Below are 25,732 nucleotides of genomic sequence, written 5' to 3' on the forward strand. Positions count from 1 at the left end.
TTCTACGAACTGGGATAAATTTAACAAGTTAAACTTTCCGCGACAGGCGAATGCGCCCCGCCAAGTGGGCTCGCAACCTTTGCTCTGCTGCACGCGGCTGGCAGTTCCACTTCTGCTGGAAAGAGCAAAGTCAACATTTATGACCCAGAGACATCATCATTCACAGGCGTAGGTCACCGTGCGACAGTTTTCACATTACTGCGACCAAAATACGAGAAACAAAACAAATAGGCAATTTCCTTTCATTTTATTTTCGATCCTACAGTTGCTAGCATTACACACTAGCATACGAGTTTTACGAAGACACACGAAATAATATTTCTCATTAGTTTTCTTTCTGAAAATGTGCCAAGTAATTAACTGGGATGAAATCGGCACATTTAAATTGAATTTCGAAGTGGATTGTCTCACAGTAAGGAACTCTTCAACACAGACAGGCAAGTCTGGCCGGGTAATGGTGATCACTGATTTCCCAGAGTCCTCGCTGCCCAGGATGGTTCCCAAAGTAAGCTACTCACTTTAAGCTTTATCTGCCATTAGAACGAACAGATGATTTATTTTCAGCCATTATAGATACCAATCTATCTCCTAAATGAAGATAATTTGGTAATGCTGCATTGACAGAAGTGCATAAGCAGAATTAACAGTAAAGTTCACAACATTCATCAATAACACTGCAGGCTTAAAAAGTAAAAATATATAATAGCCAACGTTCCGTGCAATTGCCCTTCTGTAGAGAACATAAAAAGGGGTCACTGCAGAAAATGTGCCTATAATGTTTTTCCTTTAAGGCCACATTGTTAATGATGAATGTGTTGAGTTTTATTTTTGTATCTTTAACAGTAGTATCCTTTGAAAAACAACTATAACTATAACCACAGGCACACCCATATATAAAATTTCAACAGAAAACATTTTTTAAGTGATATTCATGTATTGCCGTGTTTATGCAATCACCAACAAAAAAGTCATTAATCTCGATTAACCATCTTTTGGAAAATAAATATTTCAACAAAATGAAACACCTTTCGTAAAGCCTGGTTTTGTTTCAGAACCTTATAATCTCATTAATCAGACTGGCATTTCAAAGGAAAGTCTTCCATTAAAAAAAAACACATTCTCTTAAAAGGTGTTCGCATGAAATATTATTGCAGCACGACGCAGTGATTCCCGCTCAAAGTGGCACCCTCTAAAACCGGGGGATTCACTCGCACCGACAACTGCAAATTCCCCCTTGAAACTGAAGACGCATCGAGCAGCCTCGTCTCAAAGATAACGAAGCAACAGAGCAGTTCTCGCGGATTCGAACGTCCACAGAGCGACAAAGGGAGCAGTGATCTTGGCAACAGCCGCTGTGCTAGAAATTTGCTACGCTTCGACTGGGCATTCGTAACAAAAAGGTGCAGTATGAGCAGATCAATGCACACAGGAGCAGGTGGAATGAAGGGACTGGCATGCAAGGAAGGAAACCAGCAGGGAGGCACAGGGGAGGTGGTCCCTACCTGCCGGCACGACGCGCCACGCAGAGCAACACCACACGCGTTTGCGCCGGTCGGGGTCTCGCCAACCCGCATCCTTTCCTGGGCTCAAGCCCATGCATCCTCACGAGCGGCCCACACGCGCGGCACTAGCAGAGCGCGGCGCCAGATGCGTTCACTCGTCCGCGCGCCGGCGCGGCCGCCAACGCTGACCGCCCGCTAAATCCCCTTGAGCGATCGCACCACCGTCATTCCCGGAAGTTTGACGAACATTGCGCGGGAGTGACTCTTCGGGGCACAACGAAAAGAAACACTTGAATAGCACCGTGCGAATTGAGTAAACACGTTTCTAATACGTTTCTAAATGGTTTGCAATAAAAGCCCAAACCTGTCAGCGATCAATAAACGACTGTTAGATTTTCCCGCATTATCAATCCCCCCCCCACCCCCCCTTTGGACCGCGAAAACACCACAGGCGTTATGTTAGTCGGACAGATAGACAACAAGCTGGAAGTGCTTGCGCTGCTCAACCCAGGAGCAAGAGCATTCGGAGAGGCGAGGCATGGCCACACGCAGAGGCACATGGGCCAATTACTTCAACGCAAATACACCACGAGGGACGTATGCCACAGCAGCGGCGGCAGCAGCAGCAGCGAGTGCGGGAATTCCTGTCGCTTGAGGGAGATGAGGGGGGGGGTGCTTGCTTGCATGTGCGCTGCAAGCGCATGCATGCAAGGAGACAGCGCTTAGAAAAAGGCCAGGATGTACCTTGGAAGCTGCTCCGCCCGGACCGATAATCCAACCAGTGGAAGAATTACTACAAATCAATAAAGCCAGCGAGAATCAGATTATATGACGGGGGACAGCCTGCTGATTGCCTATATGCTCGGGAGAGAGAAAGGCTTTGCCGATGCTGTCCAGGGTTCTTAAGGCTCACACTGTACCGTGACCAGGCATAATGCAACGGGGCGTTGAAAAAATAAATCGCATAATCGCGAGGCCCAGGGGATGGTTTTAACGGCAAGCGAAACTCTCACAAACGAGTGCATTAACTGGCTTCACCAAAAGACACGTCCACATCACAATGAAGTGCACCTGCTTAAAATCGGGGTGCTAATGCTTATGGTGAAATATCATCATTCGGCATTTGTTACGTTCGTTCGTTACTCAGCCGCTTATCCTGGTGAGGGTCACTGCGGCAGCATGTTGAGTCGGGCGGTCCAGACGTCCCTTTCCCCGGCGACAGACTCTAGCTCTTCCTGGGGCATTCCCAGGCGTTCCCAGGCCAGCTGAGCGACATAGTCCCGCCAGCGTGTCCTGGGCCGGCCCCGGGGTCTTCACTCAAGGGGAATAAGAAATTCCCCTTAATAAAAAAAATCCCTTAAGAGCCTCTACAATTTAGCGTAAGCTGTGCATGCTCTACTAAACGTCCACAGTGCACTGCCATACAAAGCCTGTCGGCTCGCCACTGCAAGTGCTGTGTAACATCTCACCTGGAGCGGACTGACTTTACAAAGTTCTTAGTTGAAAATGCCTCGAGTTATATCAAGTTGGTTAAGATCTTAGCAGAATTATCTCGCTGCTCAAATGCGTATTGGGACGGTGTTAATTTTCCACTGATAACCTCTGAACTTGGAGTGGACTTTCAACATTGCAGTAGCAGCAGCCAGTCTATCCACAGGAAAACCACTTTTGACTTCCCATTTTCACTCCAGAGGAAGGAGCAGTACTTAACCAACTCATATTTGCCGACAATAATCATTCATAACAACACCTGGAAATGAACAAAAAAAACTGAAGGAAAACTTAATAATCCAAGCTGCAAAAGTGGGGGTGCAGGAAATTCATATTGATTTAAAATGTTCTTCGTTTGAGACACTGACATATTGCTCCACCATGATCCAAGTTCGCATTTACAAAAGTGTCCCCCTCTCTCATCCACCTCTGTAAAACCATTTTCATCTCGGTACACCTTCGATAACCGCCCTAGGCGATTACACGTTCTGCCCTGCATTCTAGTTGTGCCCCTCCAACAAATATCTCCGCTCTTTAACAATAATCCGCCTGAGCCGATTCACGATAAGAGGGATAATTTTATTATTTAACGATGATTTACTGTTCCGGCAATGTTTTTCGATTTCCCATGCGATTCAAGAGTTTCGCTGCATTGCTGGACTTCATCTGTTTTTCTTTTTTGTGACCCAGGTCACTGTTGCAAAATACTCATCCCGATTGTCTTGAATTCTTACCTGGTTAATCTGATAAACCCAAAACTTTCCGTACGTGACTTTTTGTTTGCTCATATTTATCTAGGAGTGCAAACTTTTGTAACCTTTTCAATTAAGTTCTTCTAACTTCTTCCAAAGTTCATTTCCACTGTAAGACGCATTATACCATTATGGAAATAATAACTGTATAAAGAAAACAAAGAAACCACCGTCGAAGTTGAATGTAATGAGATTTTAATGTGCCTCAATTTAAAATAACATTTCTACTTAACTTCAAGCACCTTACAGCACCATCCTCTCATTTTGGGACATGGGAGTAATTTCCGCTTCCATTGCCAAGTGCATTTAGTGGCAGAAAAGACTTTGAAAATGCACACTAAAAATGCATTCTAGATTAAATGACAAAAACACGAAAGCATATGTTCTTGCTATCGTAAACCAATAATCAGATTTAAATATGTTCGTGAAGTAATAGTGTCTATCGCACCCTTTGTTGTTAGAACACAAAATGTAATACAATTTAAATGTGTTTTTTTAATTGTATAACACTAATCCTCCGATTAGCACGGTTGCCTACGTACGGTGCGGAAGAACTTCAACATCCATGCAACCACAGAGACCCATAGACACCCAGACCCATAGACACCCATAGATAAGCACGGTTGGCTACGTACGGTGCGAAAGAACTTCAACATCCATGCAACCACAGAGACCCATAGACACCCAGACCCATAGACACCCATAGATAAGCACGGTTGGCTACGTACGGTGCGAAAGAAGTTCATAATCACTGTGGCAGGCAACCACAGCTCAGAAACTCCTGCTGTTCCATTCAACAAGAGTAAGATTTAATGGAGCTTATATTCTTGGTTCTTTCGACGTGACTTTACCGAAAGAACCAAGAATATGAATCCCTGCAGTCACGAAAGCTTTAAATCAAAATTTAATGGAGCTTGCTAAGAGATATTCAGCCAGTGAGACATTGCCAGAAATGTTTCACTCAACCGCAACACAGCATGCCAATTCCACCCCGCCAACGTGCGTATGTTAACGAGGTTAAAAAAATAGATCTTGTTGTTTCAAAAAATTGGTTGTGTCACACACATGTAGAAATGGTCTCGCAATCAGCTGAAAATGTTTAGCTTAAGTGAGAAACAAAGTGATCTGTTGTGTTGGTAATGGCCATGACCAATGGATGGCACGGCAGTTCAGGTTCATTTATTAGGTATAGCCCTGTGAGCCATTCGGCTCTTGAATCGGGTGCAACCGCAACAAACAAAAAAACTAAAACATGAACAAGAAAACATCTCAAAGTGAATATGTAACTAAGTGCAAACAGAAAATCCAAGAAAAGACAGCAAAATATTGCAGTTGAAACAAAAGCGGGAGATGTCTTAAATCCAGGCGCGCCTACGTCCACCAAGCAGTACGAATGGGTGCACGACATTGAAGTCTATCAGCCGGTCGGGTGCGCTGGTATAAAAGTGTAAAAGTGTGGCGGTTAGCCCAGGTCTTCCGCCCTGTCTGGCCAGCGTGCAAGAGTAAGCCAAACACCTTCTCGAACGCCCCCTCTACTTGAGGCCCGTCCATCGGCAGCGATGCGAGCAAGAAATCGCATGGCTGCAGTTTTACCTTTTAACTGAGAAACAAGGGCAAATATAGCACGCAATGGCTCAGGCCTGCCCGCTGGTGCTTTACGATAGCTGCGACAGACCCCGAATGAGATTTGCGTGTGCTGTGATATTTGTTTGTTTCGTGCATTCCGAACAGTGCACTTGTTAGTAAAATTCCACTGGAATCACTAAATTCTTGGCTTTAAGAATTGGTAAATGATTACTGGTTCAACGACTGTTTAACGAACCTAATTCTAACCAATAAATTATACGCAGTTGGGATGCAATTATTCAGTGTCACGTTTCAGTCAATTGACAGTGATACAATTAGTTAATGTACTGATGGATAGAGATATAAATATTCTTACTCGTACTATTTTATCCGATGAACTGATGCTTTCACGTAATGTTCTGTATCATGTAGTCTAAACAGATACGATCACACGTTCTTCTTCTGCTTAAGTACCACAACAATTCAACACGTTCATCGATAACACTGCTTTAAAGGAAAGTACATAAACAAGGGGACATTTATGGAAAATGGCCCTTTCTTCATAGCGATGAAATAGAGAGGCCAGAGAATTAGTGCTTTTCATTCCCGTTCACACATCGTCACAGATAATGATGGTAACCGTTAAAGTGCTGACATGCCCCCTCTACTGGCTATACATCTACATTATTTACTCCCCCCCCCATACACAAACCCCCCACCCACCGTGCCTACCAATGAAAGCATCTGCATCCCTGGCTCATAATTCTTTGATTATATTTGCAATACTTGTTCTCGCTTGCATTTTTTTTTAGTCGCACATATCAACCATCCACTCCTCAAACCGATTTGATGTTCAAAAGACGGTAAATTATGCTCAATTATTTGACGAATCGTCACAATCAAAGGGTCGTGCGCACGGTTCACGTATCAATCGTTTTGTTTACGTTGTGATTAATTATAACGGCAGCCTCCGGTAGCTCTGCAGGGATTCATACTCTTAGTTCTTTCGGTAAAGTCACATAGGTAAAAAATGAAATTAAAATTAATAAAAATAAAACAATAAAATCACGACGTTTCGGAGGCAACACAAGCCTCCTTATCAGGTGGGACCGTCACAGCCAGATTTGCTGCATCAAATCTGGCTGTGACGGTCCCACCAGTCACGAAAGCTTCAAATCTAGAATTAAAGCTCTGCAGGGGTCACAAGAACGGATTCGCGACCCACCCAGTACGAAACGAAAAGCACAGATTCATACACAATCCAATGCACGTATCGTGGAGCTAACAGAATCCACATTATCGGATGGATGAGAACACAGCGGGGCAATAAATGTTCGTGTACTTTTGCTGCGTGCTACCGGAGGGGACTCTTGCCTACAACATCAGAAAACCCAGCAACATTTTATAAGGCCACTGCTGATAAGACTCAAAAGAGTAAAAATCGAACCGGAGAGCACCCCTGTCTGAAGAAAACACCTGTTGAAAACAATGGTTTAGAAAGCTGAAAGGAAGACGAAAGGACATGTTATTTTGTTTCATGTGGCAAATCGGACCCTTGGCAAGGCTTTCATCTTCTTGGTTCTTTCGGTAAAGTCACGTAGAAGGGAAATAATAAAATAATAAAAAGAAATTCTCACGACGTTTCGGCCACAACGCAAGCAGTCGTCCTCAGGTAAATAAACAGAGCTTTTGGAAAAGACAGCGCTCCAATGAACACTGCTAAGCTTGGCAGCGTATTTAAGCTGGGTGGGAGGAGCAGAGCGCCTTGACAAAGGAGTTTACATGTCAACAGAGGAATTTAGCATAGAAGTAGCTATGATAATGTGAGAGATTAGCATGATGTTAAAGTGAGAAATTAGCCTTGCAAGGCTATTACTTTATCACCACCAATGCAGTAGTGAGGTTTAGCAGAAAACAGAGCACAGCAAGTTATAGCCTGTGACAAGCTAATACTTATTTATATTCATACAACATTGCCATATAATTGTCTGTTTGTATCTTTGGCACATTCAGGATATAAATGTTCACGAAAGCAATTCTCTCCATTGTTTTTGCAACTTGTAAGACAGAGGGCCAAGCGTCTAGCGCAGGGGTCGGCAACCTACGGCTCCGGAGCCGCATGCGGCTCTTTACGGGCTGCTTCTTGACGATGAGTACGTATGTACTCAGATGCATTGCGGCTCTTGAAATACTGAATTTTGTACCGAATTGGAAAGAAATGGCTCTTCTTGTTATTTTGGTTGCCGACCCCTGGTCTAGCGCGAACGATTTATATTGTTTGATGAGAGCGAGCGAAAGCGGTGTTTTATTTATATTTTACCTGTTACGTGTGGGTAGTAAGAGGCCAAACAAGAAATAAGTGCAGCGATTTGCAATCCCCCACCCGGACCGATTATGCTGTATATTTCAAAGAACAATAACACGACTGTGCACAATATGCATATTCCGTCGTTAGCATATGAACACGCACATCATTTACATATGAATGTGGGCGATAAGACAGAGCTGAAAGCAGCCGAGTGGGAGGGTCACAAGGGCTGGAATCTGACAACTGAGTTAGGGTTGGACAAAAGTGGTTCTGCAGAAAAGAGGCCTTTCAAGCATGCTCAAACCGCGCGGTCACAGACGCTAATACGACCCTACCTAAATGAACGTTGCTTTTTAATATTCTTACATGCGCATTTAAACAATTAAACATTATCGCGTAAAGTCAAGAGACCATCCTGAATAACTTCGGCTGGCTGTTGTAGACAATAACGCAGACACTTGCGAGCTACTTGAAGGCGCTCTCCATATATGTTGCAACACGCCTGATTAACAAACGTACAGGGCGCAGATCAGTCACACGTACATATGTTCATTTAAGCTTATTCATGGAACACACCCAAAAATGACTCATTAAGTATGTGTTAGGAAACGAGAGTGATTTTGTTCGGAACAAACTCACAAGTGTTAATGTAATTCACAAGGAAGTAATTACGATGCGATTATGATAATTGTGTATGTACGTGTTTATACAAGCAAGCAAGTATCAATTGCGATGTGTGTAGCGGAGAGAGAAAAAGACAAGCAGCCTGATTCATGCCCTGCAGAAATCACTTTTTCCAAAATTATTCGCCAAAAAAACATGGACTTTCACGTTAATTGTTTTACAGAAACTTTACTCAAGAGATATGCAATCTAATATCCATTATACAAAACTTCGGAATTTCGTGCGCAGTGACATAAAACCCCAGAGGTAATGGTGAATACAGTGATGAAAATGGCAGCGAGAATGAAGATATCTGCGGTGTTTGTGAGAGGTGATGGGATGGTGGCGTCGCTGACAAGACAAAGAATAACAATCATGACGATTATAGCGGTGGCGGCCGTGCTTATGTTGCCACTCACTAGGTTATCACAGTTTGTCCTCAAAATAACACATGAGCGGATACACTGTCTCACACATGACAGAATTTTATTGGAGGACCCTCTAAAAACTAAAAGAGGAAAGAAATTGAAAATCTCGCTTCGAATCCCAAACATATAACAGCGTGCAAAGCAATTCCAACTCTACGCCGCACAGAAACATCACGGGCAGGGCAGTACCAGTTTAGTAATTTACAGTCACTGCTGTATAGTAGACAGTACAGCTCCATCACACCTCTAGACCACACTTTCTATTTGTAGTATTGTAAGTTACTTTCTCCTCCACTCCTCTGCGAAATGGCAGATTTTCACTCGAATATCAGATACTGGTTGTGTTTCATAATAATAAGAAGAGTACACAAAAGTAAAATAACAAGCTAGAAAGTGGCAATATTTGGCGCTCAAGAGAAATAACAAAGTTTTTTTTGTAAAGAAATCAGATTTACCGGGAGGTGCCTCCCCCACCATTGAATTTCCCTGCGGCGCCGAGGACAAACCGATGCGCTCCGGGACCCAAGCCGAGTCCCACCTCGCTGACACACCGCCGACACACCGCCACGCGCAACACCGAGCGCGCAGTACGAGAGACTCACAGTGAGTGACTCCGGCGAGGGTCTGGTAGAAGGTGGGCGTGTCGCTGTCGTCCGTCAGGGTCACGCTGACCGTGCTCGCCAGCAGCCAGCGCGAGAGGATGAGCAGCTCCTTGTTGGCGAGCAGCCATTGCTTGAAGCGCTCGTAGTTGGCCCGCTCGCTCTGCGCGCATTCGCACGGAGGAAAGTCAAAAGTTCTTTCATGCTCAAATGACCACGGAGGGGCATTGATCTCCTGTTGATTGTCCCCAAGCCAGCGGTGGTAATTCCGCATTCCCCATGACAGTAGCTGGTCCCTCCACAATGTAACTACCGCCAATGTTGTTAGGACTGTAACTTCACACTTTTTGGGTAAAGACCTACCCTCATTTTCATCCATTACATCATTTCCTTAATTGTTCTTGTCCAGTAATGGCCTCCTGATTCATTGATTTAATCTCTCGCATCTCTTCAGCTGCCTTCCTCTGCTGCTTTTCCCCTATTCTCAGTCTCCACTCACTCGTTAAATGTGTCTATTTCTCATCGGTGGTCCTCATGTCAACATGGCAAGAGAACCACTGCTGGCTTCCAGTTGCCACGAACGTTCAATGTATTTAGCAGAGACAATGAGGGTTCAGTTGATCCCCAAACAAAATGTAAACTTCCAACGCCAGTTGTGTGCTCTACCCATTGCACCACCAAGCCGGATAAAAATCACACAGCACAGTAAGAATAATTTGTGAATTCACATGCAATCCCCACAAAACAAACACCTTCATGGTAATGCCGAATTGATACTGATAGGTCGCAGTTAATTTTAGCTGCGTACATTTTGTTGAAAGTATTTTGATAATGTTAAGTCCAATAATCACAGAATATGCCCTTTCCATCCACTTCAACACATTTTTTACTTTGTTGTGCAAAGCACTCGCAACACAAGTTATACGCACGTCCTTAGGCGATGCGACATCACTGTTAACACTGGTCAACACACTTTTTCTGGCATAAGGTATTCCAACGGTTTTAAGGTAATTTTGGGGTGTTGATTCCAAATCTGGCATCAGTTTTTGTCTATCACCTCAGGTTTTTGAGATATCAAATATTGCATTTTCAATAAAAACTGCAGAAGAAAAATATTAAATAAATGTGGATATCTACATAAAATTATATTATAAACACACAATCCTAAAAATACAGCACCATATTTTAACACTAAAGCAGTCACTGACTCGCAACAACTTGCAATCATAAGTGACAGAGTTAATTTTGGGGAATCAATGACAATGGGGTATGCCGATAGCATAAAAATGAGATGTAATAGAGCAAATCTGAGATCAGATTTGGAATCAGCACCCTGACATTAGTCTAAAACAGCTGCAAAAGTCCAGGCCAGAAAAAAAATGTTTTTTTTTTTTTGACCAGTGTAATATTCCAGGCTCAAACATCAGCGTTCCAGTCTGAGATTAAATTCTCAAGTGACGGAGCATTGACAGTTTGTCACCCGTTAACTAGCAACAGCACGGACATCAGTTGCTTGAATTTAGTTTTTCAATTCATCCGCCGTAGCCGAGAGGGTGCTGCAATTCTCGCGCACGAATGCCACAGCGCAGTCGATGAGACGTAACTTAAATCGTCCGGCAGAAAAGCCTGCGATGAAATGCCTGCCTCGGGCTTCGAGAGCCTCTACCCCTAACACTGCCGAGTGCAGGCAGAGAAAACCACTCCTGTCAGTCAGGTGGCCCTGGCAGCTCAAAGGGATAATACTGCCAGAGCACCGAGATCCCCGGATTTAAGCCTCGGCAATCTCCTGCGATTAAAATTGGGTTCTCAAAAAGTAGTGAGTTGGTGGTCTCACCCCGGTTATCAATGAGCACCCGAAATAAAAACTTAATTCAGCATCTCTCAGGTTTGAGGACCGTTGTTTTTGTTAGTGTATCATGAGTGACAAACACCTCTATAGTCATCCATGTGAAAAGGCACAATGACCCTCGTGAAGATAAGAGACAACCGAAGGAGAATCTCGTACAATGCAACAATTCCAGGAGGCCATTCTACAATAATGGGGGGGGGGGGGGGGGGGAAGCAATGATTTATGCGGGAGTTGCAAAATAAAATGTTATAGTCTCGTTTTATGATGCCAATAAGTACAATATACATGGGAACATGATCCACAAAATTCAATACAAAATAAAGACACGCAGTACGCCTCCTACTCAATGGAATGTTGCCGTGGTGTGATGATTAGCACACTGGACCTGCAAGCCAGAGGTTGTCAAATCAATCTCCTGGCACGGCAGTGGAATCATTGGCCAAGTTGAAATGACGACAAAGTCAGTCGCTCAGTCAGTCACGGATGGTGGGTGACAGTGCGTGTGTCCAGCATGAGGGAGCTTTTTAGTGGAGGTCCTTCTGCCCAGCAGTGCCGTGTTCAAGGCAATTGCAGGGCTGCACCTTTACCTTTTAAACTGTCACCTTTACCCACGGGACAGTGACATGGCCTAGCGGTAGCGTGTTCACTGCTTGCTGCAGGGGTTAACGGTTCGAACCCAGCGGCCGCACTAATACTGCGAGTGTAATAGCCGGAACAATATAAGCGCCGTCCGCTTCACCGTCATCATTAAAGAACCCCTGATGTCATTCGCAAGCATACGCCATTGAGTGTCGGCATCAGGATAGAAATGTCAAATTCGAAAAAAGCATCACAAATTACTAAATTGGGCCTACGCATAGCAGTAATCGCCCCGTGCTGGCAGAGTAACGTCCCAGCTCACTCTTGCAAATGAAGACACGCCTGGTCTCTTGAGATCTCAAATTGTTAAGTCAAAATAAATTTGAAATTGAAATTACCTCCTAACATCCAGCCCTTTCTTAGGTGTAAAGAGATCCGGCCAAACTTCAAAGAAGGACTGTGCCCATATTGTTCCTTATCAGGTTGTCTTAAAGGTTTAAAGAGTCGTGCAGCTAACAAAAATAACACGCTCATAGAGGTAAAAAGTGATCACTAATGCAGCAGAATAATGAACTAATTTGCATTATTTGGATAGTGCTCTTTCAGTTGCATCCGGAAGGACAATGGAATTGATTAAATGTAACGCTTCTTCAACTGCTTGCTGTTCAATGAAAGTGGTAAAAAATGTGTGCAAATGGAATACCACAACAATGTCAGCCAAATCAATTAATAAAGTATAATCATTTATAATAGCATGAAGTGAAAACCTTCACTTAACCCAACAGATGATTTGTCTCCCACTGATGGAGAGACTGCGACGAAATCAATTACGGCGCTTGCCATTATCTAGGTGGGTTGCTCACAGTCACCACCGGCTGCTGGAGACGACATTGCCGACCACGGCATCTCAAAACACGGCGAGAATCCAGGCCCTCCGAAAACCCATCAAACAACTTATGCCTTTGTTCCCGACAATGTTTATTTCGTTCCACTTAAAGCACAAGTACACGGTGGAGCAATTTTGTCATTCCACCTCTGGATGAGGGCCTCCCCACATCGCCGTGCGTATCACGAGGGAGGGGGGGTTATATGACCGTGGCCAATTCACCACGCTGGTTCAGTGTGGGTTGCTAAAGGTGAGGCACCACACACAGACATAATACGTGGAAGCATAGCATCAGAGCCCAACAATGGCATTTTCTGCGCTGCACATTTCTGCAAGAAGAGGTTGAGAGGCAAGTAAGTCGCTGGTGACCTGTGCTCTGATGGACAGAGAGGCATGGGTGACCCGTGAGTGCTCACCTCTCTGAAACACTGGCGCACGGTTTCGGCCAGGGGCTGAGTCTCACACGCCTGGAGCAGCCCCTCCAGGCCTTCTCGGCTCACATAGCTGCCCGACTCGTTGGCACACAAACTGAAGATGTCTGCACTCTCCCACGGGCAGACACGGCAGGTGGCGTTCATTTAAGTTTCACGCACGGTTCAACATCGCATATCCGGCCATTGCATATCCACCCTGACTAATCAACCACTGACATCCAGTAGCGTGCGTATATTGGGCATGGACTGTCATTTTTCATAGATTGTCACATATCTGACCTTTTCACATTTCCATTTAAGCCTGTCGCCAGCTAGTCATATTTGCAACATTGTACGGTAACTGGCAGTGAGGAAAGCTGTGACCTTCACAAGGTTAAAGTACATAACAAGTAGGAGGCCAGCGCTCTGATCACCGTCCAGCGTGCGTGTGGCTCATGGTTCATCAACAGTGGTTGGGATTTTAGCGAGAAGCACTACTACCCGTGCACAATAACTCCACTCGTGTGACACACACACATACAGCCGTCACGAGACGCGCACTCGGATGCCGCTCGCTCACATTTGATCTTCTCCTCATCCCGGCCGCGGGTGAGCAGGACCAGGCCCACCACCAACTCCTTGAATGACAGCCCCTTTGAAGAGCCGCCGAATGAGTTGTATATCACCTGCAAAAGGCAGACGTTCAATTAGTACCTAAAACCAACCAACAACACAAGGCCTACATTTATTTTGTATTTATTCACCAATTACCCCTCCCCCATCCCCTACTGTGCCGTCGCTGTCATGTCACGAGACACAAGAGGTTGCAATGCCCCTCGCAGCGACACGAACTCCTTGTGTTAGAAAAAAAGCCAAATTGAGTGCAGAACCGATGGATTTGTCTTGTTTGTGCAGTGTAAGGTGAACGGACTGACTCTACAAATTCACGACACTTAAGAACCTAGTTTAATCACAGGCGACTGCCTGGATTTTAATCCAGAATCTCAGCGGCACTGGCTCAATGCTCCGCCCTCTGAGCCATCCAAATGAATCTAATGAGTGCAATTTGAAAGGCTTAATTCGTCCATCTTGTAAAAATAAAAAAAAACGATCCATAGCTCCGATTTAAAGCTTCTTTCGTGACTGCAGGGATTCATCTTCTTGGTTCTTTCGGTAAAGTCACGTAGAAGGGAAGTAATAAAATAATAAAAATAAAACATAATAAAATAATTCTCACGACGTTTCGGCCACAACGCAAGCAGCCGTCCTCAGGTGAAAACCAGGTCTGAGGACAGCTGCTTGCGTTGTGGCCTAAACGTCGTGAGAATTATTTTATTATGTTTTATTTTAATTATTTTATTACTTCCCTTTTACGTGACTTTACCGAAAGAACCAAGAAGATGGATCCCTAGCTCTTTATCAATCGACCACTGACCGTGGGCCTCTCCTTCCTGTATAAATAAAAGTGATTGCTTGACCATACTTCACCGAACTGGTCAGTGTAGATGTTTCCCTGACGCCAGCAATCAAATTCAGGTTACTGGGTTCACAGTGCAGTGCACTGCAACTTTGTGAAAAGATTACTTACGTGATGAAGAGACATTACTATTGTACGAAATTTTTCAACTAAAAATCCTGGGGCACTTTATTAACTTGGTGCATACGAATTTGATTGAATAGTCGTGATGCGTCTTCAATTCTTTTTATCCATTCCATTGTTGACCTACAGAGACACTTTTTTTTTACATTTCATTCCTCTCAATTATAATCCAATTGTGTTATTGGCAGCAGAGCATTTGTAAATGCACTGCACATCTTTGTGTGTTAGTACATCTATTGGCAGCGTGTCAGAAGACAAATTACCATTTGGAAATTTCACCATCCAGGGGTGGAGCTGTGACGCAGTGGTGTGCGCACTGAAATACGAACCCGGTTACACGAGTTGTATTCTTTGACCAAGGCTAACACGAGTGATATCAAAATGAGTCCTTGGTATCGGTACAGAGAATCGTAATGAAATAAAGTCACCTCAAATCAGTGCGGTTGGCTACGTACGGTGCGAAACAAGTTCAACATACAAACAACCCCAATGATCAAAAAGCATGGCCTTCATCCACCAGTTGATTGATAAAGAGCTGTAAATTACTAATATGTGTTTCTACATTTGCAACGAAAAGTGCTTCACCGTGTCGGATACCGGCCATGGAAGATTACGACACAGAACTATACTCCATGCAAAAAAGATTTAACTACACATTTTTGGATCATCTTATGTAACAGGTACTATTCTACTTTACCGAGTGTTGACATCCCCAGCGTTTAACAGTACTCTCCTTTTTGTATTTGGATTGTCAACCAACACCAGGTAAAACAACAACATGTGCACCTATTGTTCTCTTTTAGCCCCCCCCCCAACACGTTCCATTCATTGGCTGCCACATTCAGATAACCCCCTCCCCCCTCCTCCCCCCTTAACTTGTATTTAAGGGATTGTCTCTTGGAATTTTGCCTCACTTGATACAGTAAATCTAGCTGTGACGGTCCCACCTGATAACGGAGACCTGTGTTGCCTCCGAAACCTCGTGATTTTTAATTGTATTTCTAGTATCATTTCTATTAGTTTATTTTTATTATTTATTTTTATCTACGTGACTTTACCGAAAAAACCTAAGAGTATGAATCCTTGCAGTCACGAAAGCTTCAAATCTAGAATTATACTCCTCCACTCGCTTCAACAGGCCTCTTCGTGCACACTGGGGTCACATTTTTTGACATGCCCCGCAGAGAGGGTGTTTGCCATACGCCACTTGAAGTAAAACTTGAATTCTCAGAGGCAGAATAAACCCAATGATGATGTGAAAAAAAACAACTCCGATGTGATTGTTTATTTGTGCAGTCATTAGTGATCGGACTGAGGCCATCACTATACTTGAGAAGCCGCTTGAAATCACGGCCTGCCTGGATTCCAAAACAGAATATCTCAGTGGTGCCAGCTCAACAATATAACGATATTTGTCCCTTAGACACAGGGCAAGCTCACCATTGTAACTTGTCAATAGGCACCAAGTCTTCATTTCTAGACTAGAAGGCAGCTGATTATATACTCCCACAAGATAATAGCGCATATGTAAGCAAGCCAAGAAAAAAACCAACATTACCATCTCGATTTAAAGCTTTCGTGACTGCAGGGATTCATCTTCTTGGTTCTTTCGGTATTATTTCCATTCTACGTGACTTTACCGAAAGAACCAAGAAGAACAATACGAAAGAACCAAGAAGAACAATACCATCGTGACGAACCATTATGATGGGTTAATATCTGATTTAGAATATCTGATTTTGTAGATATACAAAAATGTATTTTTTGTTAAATACGTACACTTACGTGTAGCATGACCCAAGATCAACTTTACTGAAAAGCCCGAAAACCCAGTTTGGTTAGTTGGTCACGCCACCCAGCAGTGATATCAACAAGTGTTACAAGCATACATTTCCTGCCCTTTCCAACCCACACTGGAATACCGCATACTGTACAGTGAGCGCACGTGCTAACACATTACACAGCTGTACGTGCAGGCTAACACCGCCAAGTGACACGATGTTGTCATGTTTGCCTTACAGAATTTCCACCAATTTGTTAGATTCGTTTTGGAAATGAAATTATGAATCGATAAACTCACGCACGAGATGACATCACAACGTAAGAGACCATGGAAAAAAATGGGTTGCTGCTAAATTAGCTTCCATTGTTACAGGATTACTACTGAGTAGTGTTAATATCGCTGCACTGACCGAGGATTATTAATAACCTAGCCTGACGATTCGTCGTACTCGATGAAGTGTGTGCTATTTTTTAAAAACTTTTATTGACGACAGGCCAGAGGTCGCAAACGAGTTTTGATTCCTTACCCCCCCGTACCCGTACCCGGCCGCACCAGGGTCGCAAACGGCTACCCGTACCCGTACCCGGCTGGGTACGGTTAGCCGGGTATCGGGTAGGGTACGGGTACCCGGTTGCGACCTCTGGCGACAGGCTCTCCGGATTATAAATCATGACAGACAGGATGATTGGTGGTTCTCACCTCGGCCACTTTAGACGGCACACCTTCCCCAAGCACCTCCCTCACAAAGCACAGCTGGTTCATGTACGCCAGACCACATGACCGTTTGAAGGCATCGCGTAGCCTCTTCAGCTCATCATCCGTCACTGCGTGCAGAAGGGAAAAGGTCACAACACGGAATTAGCGGTGGCAACTGAACAATGAGCAGCAATCGCATATGTGAATGTCATAAAAAAAAACATTTCACAGCATAGACGAGCTAGTGAAACGATGTATTGTGTATTTTTCTGGCATGACATAAACCATTTCACAGCATCAATGAACTAGTGAACTAGTCTTCTTCTTGTGTATGGCTGGATGAATAGCAACTTGTACGTCTATGTCTGGATTAGTTAACCAGAAGAATGGCTTCAACTGATGTGCGGTAGAGTTCTGCAAGTGTGGTGGATTGCTTTGACGTGCTATGCAGCACAATTTTGAATTATGTAGAATGCCAACACGCCCCGAGAGTGATGTTAAACTCCGACCCGTCACGGTGTCACCTAAAAAAAACAATTCGAGAAAACCTCAACCATCTTTCCCTAGTTATGGCTCAAGAACCCTGGCATGGAGTGCGGTGTTGCAAAGGTAGAGAGAAGAGGAAGTGGTGACGGGATAGGATGGAGAGAGCTTGAGCCAGGGACCTGCCCTTGGGTACATTGAGAAGGAGAAGTATGCAAACACATCTGTACCGTAAGGACATTATCACAAAAATTATAAAACGGAAAATATCAAACGCCTTTTTACTGGAGATTTGGAACAACCTACTTTGATGCTGTTCCCAACAAAACTGGCATGAAGCCTGGTCTTCCAAAGCAGCTTTCAATATACAAAGGTGGCTGTAGTCCCAACAACCAAATACATATGCAGCAAATACACATTGATTGCGACGTTTGTAGATGAACTGCTCCAAAATAAATGCATTTCATTTATTTAAAAAAATTCTCACTGCATCTCAGTCCTGCCACTGTGCTTCCAATTATAAGCCAGAGGAAGTTTTTGTTTTTGTAAATGCCTACACTTTGTGATTGGCACCCATAATCTACCTTAAGATATTTAATTTATATATACAGTACATATTATTCTTATGAGTGTATAGATTTTATATCAGAAATTGTTTTCACAATTTTTTACATGAGTTCAAGAGCTGCCTGGGCTTATTTGTTTCTCATTTCAATTTTACGTTGCGTTACATTTTGTGTTGCTTTGCCATGTATGACCTTGTATTACGTTTCTTATGCAGTATTTTTATGGGCTCTCAGCTGTTTTAACTAAAGGTCATCTATATATTCCACTTATACAAATAAATACATTTCTAAAACTTCCTCACGTGAACATATAATTGCTGATCTCCAACAAAATAATTTTGTTAAAGGAAATATGTTTTTATTAACTTAAATTATTTTCCAAATGCTTTAAACTCAAATAAACAACACCCAAGGAGTACAGCGGTGGTACAGTTGTTAGCAAGCTGTGCTCTGAACCCGGCAACCAAAATTCAATTCCCGTCCACAACAAACATCAGTGGCAATTGATATCAGAATCGGCCGTGCCCTCCCCACCCTCACTAACCCACACTGACCTGTGTATTCGAAGTATAATGTAAGAAAACCTTGACCAACACAGATGATGTACGGAAGCTTTCATCCATTGGTGGAATTAAAATGGATGGAACTGAATTATAGTATACATAACACTTTACGACGTAAAAACAAACTAATTGGAAACCCAGTGAATATTTGAGGGGCCCTGGACTGGAATGTTTGGCAAATCCCCTTTGGCATATGGAAGGAAAGCAAAGTACCTAGATTTTAAAAAATACACGAGGCAATAAAAGTCAAAAGTCTAAAAATGGGATACAACCCAATTTGCTGTACTTGCCACCCTGCAGCCCAGAGGGGGTAGGAGAGTCTCACATCATATGCTGATCTCTGCGTGATCCAGCAACACTGCCTCGAAAGTGCCAGGTTACTAGCATGTGCCACCACACTCGGCTAAAAAGTCAACCGTCTATTGAAAAGCACGTTTACAAAATCGCCTACAAGCAAGCAAACGCCACGTTCACCGTCCCTGGGTAACAAGAGTGGCAGTCCACACACAAAGCCCGCTGTGGGTTATGAGTGGTGTACACCACAACATTACCATGGAAACAAGAATACAGCTAAATTTCGATTTAAACCTTTCGTGACTGCAGGGATTCATCTTCTTGGTTCTTTCGGTAAAGTCACGTAGAAGGAAAATAATAAAATAATAAAAATATAACATAATAAAATAATTCTCACGACGTTTCGGCCACAACGCAAGCAGCCGTCTTCAGGTGGAGAACAGGTCTGTCGAGAAGGCAGAGTCGAAACGTCGTGAGAATTATTTTATTATGTTTAATTTTTATTATTTTATTATTTTCCTTCTACGTGACTTTACCGAAAGAACCAAGAAGAAGAATACAGCTAGCTGTCTGTGCCATTATGTGTGGGAGGCAGGCATCTTCTTATCAAGTTAGTGAGACATGGTACTAAAAAAAAGCTTTACAGCTAATGACACCTCAACTCACTCGAGACACCAATCAAATGAAAAAAAACTAGCTTCAGCACCCTGTTGAGATTCGTTAGGGTCAAGTCCATAAGAGCTGACCCCAGGCCTTCAACATTTGGCTAATCGTATGTGACTTTTCCAGTTAGTGTCCTTACTCTGCAAGTCAGAATTCATTTGGAATAATGTTGATGTCAGTCACGTTGTCCTGTTTCATCAGAATGTACCTACGAGCCGTGCCGTTTCTCACCGCTGGCTGCGTGTTTAAGGCCCAAAGAACCCTGCTAAAATAACACAGCACGAGACGTACGGCTTATTCTGCACACAATGCAGTACATAAGAATACAGCATTGTCAAGCAATCATTTTAAGGACGGTTAAGTAAGCCGTGTGCAAGTAATAATGTTTGACGAATGTGTTGAGTTTATTGCTATTTGCTGTTGCTTGTGCACCAGTGCCAAAACCGAATCACCATATAATTAGATTGGTAAGTGGGTGGGCCCAGGACCAACTTAGATATCACGAGCCACGGATATTCGCCGTTGTCAAACATCCAACTAAAGGTCGCCAAGTTTAAAACGCCGTGCACAAATAACCGTGTCATCACTCCACTAATTATTACCAACATTATTATTACTGGAGAAGCCGAGGAGCACATGTTGCCACGAAAAATGTTGCCATGTATAATGTCATCATTGGTTTTTTACCCTTTTATCTGGCAACAAAACTGACACCTTTTTTACGAGGAGTCATGTTTGCATAGACCACAATACCTGCAGTCATAATGCAAACAAAAAACATAACTCTGATAATGTATGCACTGTCCTTGAAGTTGATCGGTCCACACCCGAGACAGCTTTCCTTAGAGCCTAGTCTCACATGGTGTTGGACCTGATGATGCCAAAAGGCGTCATGACTGCAGGTATTGTGGTCTATGCAAACATGACTCCTGGTAAAAAAGGTGTCCGTTTTGTTGCCAGATAAAAGGGTAAAACATCAATTATCATATTTTTTACTGGCAAATGAGGTTCCAATGATGTATAATGTCCATAAGCAACCTGCAAAGGTGGTGTATCACGCAGGGGATCGAGCTTGCGTGAAGCACCTCCCTGCTGCTTCATTTCGGAACTTGCACTTAATGCATGCAGTACAGAAAGTAGGCTCTGTCAAGAGTGCAATTTGGGGGGATGCTCTCCTAAAATGCATGCGATTCCTCAAAGGACTCTGGTTTCCTCATACTGTACATGCAAAACCCTAAAATAAATAGACTCAATATCCGAAGTGACTTCCTTCCTGAAAAGGTGATTTAAATATTGTCCTCCGGCAGATTCCCCGGTGTAAGTTTGCTACTTATAACAGAGTTAAGGCATTCCTAGGGTTCATGATTAATGAAAACGACTCAAGGAAAGAACACAGCACTGTCAAGTTCAAAGTAAATCTTCCAGGAAGACTCGCAGTTAGAATAACAGAGCCCCATGATTCTTAGCGTCATGATTCATTTTGAAAACTGACATGATAAATGCCTCCTGACACCACATTTTATTCGCAAGATTATCTAAGGCCTTTGTTGAATGTGCAAAATAAATGAAAAGCCATCCTAATCAACATTTAACTCATACGGCATCATAGCTTCACCATTGCACAATGTGCTCAAGTGAATTTAGAACGCACATCTCTTGCATTGTGCACAATTACAAGATCTGCAACAAAAGATATAGTACCGCAACTTCTTTATAAATGAGGGCCTGTCTCGGGATGTGATGAAAGCAAAGAGCATTTCCGTGAACCAGGCGAAGGGCTTTCTGGATAAGTGTTTTTCAACAGCATTTGTTTAAACAGGGAAACCATGTAGTTTCCTTCTCACCATCATTGGCAAATGTATTAGGCAAGAACACTCACTCCATAAACACCGCCGACTCCCATTCATCACAATAGGTAGCTTTGTATTCAGGTTTACAATAATGTGTCAATAGTAACGGCTGTAATTGTCACGTGTACCTTCTAGGCTTAAGGTTACTGTAACTCGGTGACTATAAATACACGCTGTACATCTTCATGGCATCAGATGACTGTCGGATGTTTATTGGTTGTTCTATTTAATCGCTAATTACTGTAGCAGAGGATGTTAATGTGAAATATGTAGGCATTGGATTTTGGGTCAAGGCTAATAGTTTCTGGTCAAAACGCATTTTTCATTTTGACATGTGCTAACCAGATTAAAAGTGCGTGTGAAATGCATGCACGTAATACCGTGCGCTATTACATCATTTATTCACATAAGATCATTGCTATCTGTATGATGGCAAAAAACTAAATCCCTATGAAAACATGTCTTTGTCAGCAAGGCGTAAAGGGTTCTATTTGGGCAATCACCAGTGCGCACCATTGCTATTTAGCATTGAACTTTATGTTCTCGAAAGGCAGAGCAGGAAATGCATTTAAAAAGATTTAAGCAAACACTGTACACGACGCTGAATTAGCCAAATCGTTGGCATTTTTTAAAACTCTTCCCGAGTCCATTTGCTGTATATTTAAATACAATATTCTACTGTAAAGCAAACGCATGTTGCATTTTTCCTCCGCAGTGTTATTTTCAGAAACACCCTTTCACGGTGTCACCATTACAATGCATGTCAAAGCTTTACGCACTGACCACTTAAGTTAGGCCTCCTAACGTGACAAATGTGTGGGCTCACACAGCGAAATCACCTCGTGCACGCACGATACTCCAAACCCAGCCGTTGTTGCAAGCTGTGCGCGTGCAGCGCAGAAAGCACGTCTCTAACCTACACTCAAAAGTTGATATTTCAGTGTTTTCCCCTGAATATGCATTTCTCAGAGCATTGCCATTTCCTCTCACATGCAAAAATGCTCAATAAGGAACTACCCCACATATCTTAATGTAAGGCCCTCCAGAGAGCAATGGGACTCAGTGAAGCTTTTCCTGGATCCACAATTGTACATTATTATTCAGTCACAGTGCCTCCATTCACGCACGAGAGTGGGACGGTGTTATTACACACGACAAGGGGCAGTCCGAGTGATGGAAATGTCACATTTGTATGGCGGGTAACCATCTCCATAGCTACAACTGCTGCTACTGCCTCTGCAGTCTACAACACAATTCAGAATCCATTTTTATTGATCATGGAGGAATGATTATCATCATCACTACCACATGGAAATATGTCACTTCAGACATCAGCTTTACCCAAACCACGCCTCAAACAGCGACTTGGGCTGCCCAGGGTGGCATCAAACGTCTGCTGAGCCCCAAATCACCACGGGAAACCCATGCAGACCAGCCCCCCCTCCCCCTGCAGTCTCGCTAGATCACAGCCCCCAGGCTTAAGTCACAAATCGAGATGGGACCTTGACTAACTGAAAGACAGACTCTCAGATCCTGGCGCAGGCCCATGCCCTCTCTCAGCCAAGGAATTAGACCGCACCCAAAGCCAATTCCAGACTCAACCCGGGCCCGGAACAGAACCATTCACAGCCCCAGCCCCAAACTGAGACAGCCTAAGATCCAGAAACAGGCAAAGTAAGCCCCCAGATCAATGCACAGATCCAGCGACAAATTCAGAAACCCAGTCGCCACCAAACCCACACGCAGAACTGACGACCAAAAGTCACATCCAAGAATCAGTGTGACACCATAGACCCGAACCTCGATGAGACCCATACCCAGAACGCATCACGTACACGGCAACATCAGACCCAGAACTCAACCGAGATTCCAAACTCAAGACCAGAACACACCAGACCGAAATCCAGACCAAAGTCAAGAACCCAGTCCCCACCAAACACCGAGACAACACCGAGAACCTGATCGCCCGCATACCCAAACCCAGAAACACACAACAACAAAAACCACAGCCAGCATCAGACACAGGATTGGGCCACGAACCCAGACATATAAAACGATATCCAAGACGCAGCAGCCGCATCCCAAATATTCACGCTGTATCTGGCACAGGAGCCAAATCTCGCTCGTTTACACGGAGCTAGCGGACGCAGCAACCAAGGAAGGGAAATGCAAGCAGGTGCCGCGATGGATGTCAGGCCGGGGAAGGTTGGTAGGGCAGGCAGGTAGGGCAGGCAGATAGGGCAGATAGGGCAGGGAGGTAGGGCAGGTAGGGCAGGCAGGTAGGTAGGTCGGGCAGAGGGGTAGGGCAGACAGATGTAGAGCAGGACGAGATTTAGGGCAGGGAGATAGGGCAGGCAGGTAGGGCAGATAGGGCAGGCAGGTAGGGCAGGTAGGGCAAGCAGGTAGGGCAGTTAGGTAGGGCAGGCAGGTAGGGCAGGCAGGTAGGGGGGCAAGCAGGTAGGGCATGCAGATAGGGCAGGCAGGTAGGGCAGGCAGGGATATAGGGCAGAGGGGTAGGGCAGACAAAGATGTAGGGCAGGGAGATAGGGCAGCTATGGACCAGTGAAGGGGGGAGTCGGGGCTGGCAGGAAGGGCAGGGCATGTAGAGAGGGGCAGGTAGAGCCACATGGTTGACCGTGGAGACGGCAGAGAGCGGGCGAGAGTGGCTCTGAAGGGCAGCGGAGTGGGAGGAGAGAGCTGGGGTAGAGATGGGGTAGAGATGGAGGGCGGCCGTGTAGAGACGAGCAAGAAGGGGGACACGGCGGTGGGGTCGGCGTGGGGCCGACATGAGGAAATGTGGGCGGACATTGGAGGGAGGGAGGGCGGCCAAAGGCTGCGGCCAGAGAGGGAAGGGTCGCCGAGGAAGGGCAGACGGCGGGATGGGAACTGGGGAGAGACAAGAGGCGAGAGGGCAGTGGTGGGTGGTTGTGGTGGGTGGTGGGTGGTGGTGGGTGGTGGTGGTGGGTGGTGGTGGGTTGTGGTGGGTGGGTGGTGGTTGTGGTGATGATGTGTGGTGGTTGGTGGTGATGTGTGGTGGTGGTCGTGATGTGTGGTGGCTGGTGGTTGTCGTGATGTGTGGTGGTTGTTGGTGGTGGTGATGTGTGGTGGTTGTTGGTGGTGGTTGGTGGTGGGTGGTGGTGGGTGGTGGTTGGTGGTGGTGATGTGTGGTGGTGGTGATGTGTGGTTGTTGGTGGTGGTGGGTGGTGGTGGTGGTGGTGGTGGTGGTTGTTGGTGGTGGTGGGTGTCTGGTGGTGGGTGGTTGGTTGGTGGTGGGTGGTTGTTGGTGGTGGGTGGTTGTTGGTGGTGGTGATGTGTGGTGGTGGTGATGTGTGGTGGTGGTGATGTGTGGTGGTTGTTGGTGGTGATGTGTGGTGGTTGTTGGTGGTGGTGATGTGTGGTGGTTGTTGGTGGTGGTGATGTGTGGTGGTTGTTGGTGGTGGTGATGTGTGGTGGTTGTTGGTGGTGGGTGGTTGTTGGTGGTGGGTTGGTGGTGGTTGTTGGTGGTGGGTGGTGGTTGTTGTTGTTGGTGGTGATGTGTGGTTGTGGTGGTGGTGGGTTGTTGGTGGGTGGTGGTTGTTGTTGGTGGTGGTGATGTGTGGTGGTTGTGGTGGTGGGTTGTGGATTGTGGGTGGTGGTGGTTGTTGGCGGCCAGCACCTCTCTTGAGCGCGTCCTCGTACGCCAGGAAGCCCAGCTTGGATTCCTTGGCGCCCATTGCGCCCTCATGTCACTTGCGGAACCCAGGGGCGCGTACAGGGTTGTTGTTGTTGTTGACGAGCAGCGCACGCAGCACCGAAGACGACGACGACGATGATGAGGATGATGAGAAGGAGGATGATGATGAGGAAGCAATCGCAGCCGAGGAGGGATGGCGCTGCTGCTGCTGCTGCCGCTGCGCGCCCCGTGCTGAGGGCGGGACTCTGCGTGCGGCTCGCCGCACGAGGCGTTGTCAGATGCGAGGGACTTAAAAACCTCTGTCGGAACAACAACAACATCGACAACAACCACAATAATAAGATTACATTTTTAGATATTTTTTGAGAGATTGCTGTGTCTGTGTGGCAATTGACTGGTGTGCCGACGTGAATAGCGAAGCAAGCGCCGCGTTCGTCGTTGTCGCTGGACAAAATCGGGAAAAAAAGTGTGAGTTTGTTGTATTTTACAACAAATACTGGACTGTGGTAAGGTGGTTCTGATGTC

The 25,732-nt window shown here is 44.9% G+C and overlaps 1 protein-coding gene across 1 annotated transcript in view; it reads right to left on the minus strand.

The window, feature by feature from the left end:
* The window catches only part of LOC133348942 (ubiquitin carboxyl-terminal hydrolase 32-like), an 86,886-nt gene extending 61,456 nt beyond the window's left edge, over positions 1 to 25,430 (minus strand). The window contains 5 exon segments of the mRNA XM_061562092.1: positions 9,313 to 9,472; positions 13,040 to 13,161; positions 13,617 to 13,722; positions 17,119 to 17,243; positions 25,190 to 25,430. Coding sequence (XP_061418076.1) covers positions 9,313 to 9,472; positions 13,040 to 13,161; positions 13,617 to 13,722; positions 17,119 to 17,243; positions 25,190 to 25,247 — 571 coding nt within the window. The 5' untranslated portion in view covers positions 25,248 to 25,430.
* Between the last annotated feature and the right edge of the window lie 302 nt (positions 25,431 to 25,732).

The sequence above is a fragment of the Lethenteron reissneri genome, chromosome 28 (assembly GCF_015708825.2).
Source record: "Lethenteron reissneri isolate LAM-NWPU_2019-01 chromosome 28, ASM1570882v1, whole genome shotgun sequence".
NCBI lineage: Eukaryota > Metazoa > Chordata > Hyperoartia > Petromyzontiformes > Petromyzontidae > Lethenteron > Lethenteron reissneri.